Raw genomic sequence first — 4183 nt, 5'->3', positions numbered from 1 at the left:
AGGACTCCATCAAGGATGCTGAACACTTAAAAGGGAGCAATGTGGGCATTGAACACTTGGGGAGGGGGCAATGAACACTAATGAAAATCGAAGGATGTTCCCCCCAGGCAGCCTGTTAATCCCTTTTTGGTCACTCTGGACACTCATCCTGCACTACCCAAAGCTCTAGAGTACAAGGTCAAGTTACCATATCCTCAGAAACTCCAGAAAGTAAAAAAGGATAAGCAGTTCTCTAAGTTTTTAGAAGTTTTCAAGAAGCTAGAGATCAAAATCCCCTTTGTAGAGGCCCTTGAACAAATGCCTCTATATGCTAAGTTCATGAAAGAAATATTGAGCAACAAAAGGGATTGAAAAGAAGCAGAAACAATGGTACTTACTAAGGAATGCAGTGCGGTCATCCAGAGGAATCTCCCTGAGAAACTGCAAGACCTTGGGAGCTTTGTGATTCCCTGTACCATTGGAAATACCCATATACAGAAGGCCTTGTGTGATCTTGGAATAAGTATCAACCTAATGCCACTATCATTGATGAGGAAACTCCAAATTGAAGAAGTAAAGTCTACCTGTATTTGTCTCCAACTTGTTGACCGCTCAATCAAATTCCCATTTGGAGTGGTGGAAGACCTACTTGTGAGAGTAGGACCTTTTACCTTTCCCACTAACTTTGTAATATTGGATATGGAAGAGGACAAGAATGCATCCAACATTCTTAAAAGACCCTTCTTAGCCACAGGAAAAACTCTTATAGATGTACAGAAGGGTGAAGTAACACTGAGTGTCAATGAAGAGGAGGTTGTGCTGAACATATTGGAGGCTTTGCAACACCCAAATCATCTTGAACAATGCATGAGGATAGACATCATTGAACCTCTGGGTTGCAGAGGTGTTTGGAACTCGGAAGCTTAAAGAGGATCTGGACATTCTAATTGAAGACACTCTGCTTGAAATTGATGATACAACACCTCAGAAGGAGAAGCTCTGCACGCCTAGTGTTGAGGAAGGACCTCCTAAGCTCGAGCTGAAGCCTTTACCTCCATCCTTAAAGTACGCATTCCTAGGTGATAAAAACACTTATCCAGTGATCATAAGCTCGTCCCTATGATAAGAAGAAGAAGAAGAAGAGCTGATTCAAGTGCTCAAGAGCCACAGAACAGCTCTTGGATGGACCATTAGTGACCTAAAAGGGATTAGTCCAACCAAGTGTATGCACAAGATTCTGCTTGAGATTGATGCTAAACCATTTGTGCAACCACAGAGGCGGCTGAATCCAACTATGAAAGAGGTGGTCCAGAAGGAAGTTACGAAACTTTGGGAAGTTGAAATCATATATCCTATCACAAATAGCCCATGGGTAAGTCCAGTGCAAGTGGTGCCTAAGAAGGGAGGAATGACAGTGATCCACAATGAGAAGAATGAGCTTATCCCCACAAGAACTGTCACAGGATGGCATATGTGTATTGACTACAGGAGGCTCAATAACGCCAAAAGGAAGGATCACTTCCCTTTGCCCTTCATAGATTAAATGCTTGAGAGACTAGCCGGACATGCTTTCTACTGCTTCTTAGATGGATACTTCGGCTATAATCAGATTGCAGTGGACCCTCAGGATCAGAAAAAGACAGCATTCACGTGTCCCTATGGAGTATTTGCTTATCGAAGGATGCTATTTGGACTCTGTAATGCTCCTGCAACTTTTCAGAGGTGTATGCTTTCTATTTTTTTAGATATGGTTGAAAAGTTCATTGAGGTATTTATGGATGACTTCTTTGTTTTTGGTGATTCTTTTGACTCTTGCCTTAAGCATCTAGCTTTAGTCCTGAAATGGTGTCAAGAAACAAATCTCGTTTTAAACTGAAAAAAAATGTCATTTTATGGTAACTGAGGGAATTGTTCTTGGCCACCGGATTTCAAACAAGAGAATAGAGGTCGATCAAGCCAAGGTGGAAGAAAGTGAAAAATTACCACCACCTACTAATGCTAAAGCAATCAAAAGCTTCTTAGGACATGCAGTATTTTACAAGAGATTTATAAAGGATTTTTCTAAAATCGCAAAACCCCTGAGCAACCTTTTGGTTGCTGACACTCCTATTATTTTTGACAAAGAATGCTGATGCAGGAGCATCTATTAGGTTATTAGAAATATTAGTTGAAGTAGTAAAGCTTAGTTATATTAGTATTGTATGCATATGAATTAGTCCCACATCACCTAATACTCAAAGGCCTCCCATCCCCTTACTACTATAAATAAGTCCATGTATTCCTTTTGTTATGAAGTTTGAAAAATAAACACTTTTTATATTATAAGCTTTGCGCTTATCTCTTCTAGGCTCTTTTGAGAGTAAAGGGGTACATCCTTGGCCTAGCCAACCAAGGTGGGTTCTTGGCTACTTTCACCATAGTGGGTTATTAACCTCGCCAAGATTGGTGAGCCAAACGACATCCTGACATTAGTTTGGTATCAGAACAAGGTCGGTCCTCAACTTGCTCCAGAAAAATTTAATTTTGTTCGCGGGTACAGGTCCTTAGTGTGGTGCTCTCGCTGTTGGTACGAGTCGTCGTCAGTGCAGATTGTTTGCTGCAAAGTTTCGGGTAATATCATTCTTTTCTCTTTGGTGGCTTTTCTATTGGTGATTATCTTAGTACATTTCCATCATTGGTGCATTCTCATCATCATCGTGCATTATCATCATCATAACATTGGCACTCAATCATCAAACTTATTGAAAGATGATTCCAAAGCGTAGAACTACTCAAGAGATTGAAATGGAGGAGTTACGCCATCAAGTTAAGGAGTTGCAAGAGGAACTTGCAAAATATGAAGCTGCTCAAAATAATCATGGCAAGTAGAGTGATGACAGTTCTTCTAGCGAAGATGATAATAGAAATTCATTTCATTATTCTTCTTCGTCTGATGATTTGTCCACACGAAGAGCATAACACAACAACACAAAAGCTAAAGACTTAGGAATCAAAATTGATATTCCTGAGTTTGAAGGGAGACTCCAACCAGATGATTTTATCGACTGGCTTTGCACAGTGGAAAGAGTAAAGACATTTCAAGCGCGTGAAACTTATAGCAATCAAGTTGAAGAAGCACGCGTCAGTATGCTGGGAGAATCTCAAGCATCAGCGAGGAACGAGGAAGAAGAGCAAAATCAAGTCATGGGATAAAATGTGCCGTGAACTAAGGAAAAAGTTCCTCCCATAGCACTACAGGCAAGAAGTCTTCATCAAATTTCACAATTTGAAACAAAAATCATTGACTGTGTAGGAATACACTATGGAATTTGAAGAACTTCTTATGAAGTGTGACATTCAAGATCCTGAAGAATAGATTGTTGCTCGCTACTTCAGAGGGCTTAATGAAAACATTGCAAACATTGTTCAACTACAACTATTCTGGACATTGGATGATGTTACAAGACTAGCATTGAAGGTTGAAAAGCAAATAACACAGAAGAAGAACAATCGCTTCTCAAAAGAAAGGGGGTGGTTAATTTTCCAAAGCAGAAGTGGACTCCCCAACAATACTCTTAGCTAAGTCCTTTAAAAAGTTCACCAACCAATAAAGAGCACAACTCTTCTCGCTCTAGTGAATCCAATAGAAGGTGTTTCAAGTGTCAAGAATTTGGGCATATTGCTACTGATAGCCCAAATCGAAGAGTTATCACTCTAATTGAAGAAGAAAACCATGAAGAGCTGAGTGAAGAGTTCGAGAAGGAGAATGATATTAAGTATGATGCTAAAAATGAGGTTTCAGCAGATTGTGGTGAAGCTTTGGTGGTTCGCAGTTGATGAGCGGATATTTTATACGCTTTTTAGGGTTAATTTCATATAGTTTTTAGTATGTTTTAGTTAGTTTTTAGTTTATTTTCATTAGTTTTTAGGAAAAATTCATATTTCTGGACTTTACTATGAGTTGTGTGTTTTTCTATAATTTCAGGTATTTTTCTGGCTGAAATTGAGGGAGCTGAGCAAAAATCTGATTCAGGCTGAAAAAGGACTGCTGATGCTGTTGGATTCTGACCTCCCTGCATTCAAAGTGGATTTTCTGGAGCTACAGAACTCTAAATGGCGTGCTTCCAATTGCGTTGGAAAGTAGACATCCAGGGCTTTCCAGAAATATATAATAGTCCATACTTTGCTTAAGGATAGATGACGTAAACTGGCGTTCAACGCCAGT

General features: G+C 39.7%; 1 protein-coding gene across 1 annotated transcript; it reads left to right on the top strand.

Annotated features, from left to right (window-relative positions):
- LOC107615394 lies at positions 367 to 906 on the top strand. Its single transcript, XM_016317458.1, has one exon. The coding sequence runs from the start codon at positions 367 to 369 to the stop codon at positions 904 to 906; it is 540 nt and encodes a 179-aa protein (XP_016172944.1).

This window comes from Arachis ipaensis, chromosome B09, assembly GCF_000816755.2.
Source record: "Arachis ipaensis cultivar K30076 chromosome B09, Araip1.1, whole genome shotgun sequence".
NCBI classification, from domain to species: Eukaryota; Viridiplantae; Streptophyta; class Magnoliopsida; order Fabales; family Fabaceae; genus Arachis; species Arachis ipaensis.
The sequence above is the reverse complement of the archived record's forward strand: the minus strand, read 5'-3'. Positions and strand labels throughout refer to the sequence as shown.

What these genes read in the sequence shown, in the direction of transcription:
- LOC107615394 (XM_016317458.1), top strand. Translation starts at nt 367, where the DNA reads ATGGTACTTACTAAGGAATGCAGTGCGGTCATCCAGAGGAATCTCCCT.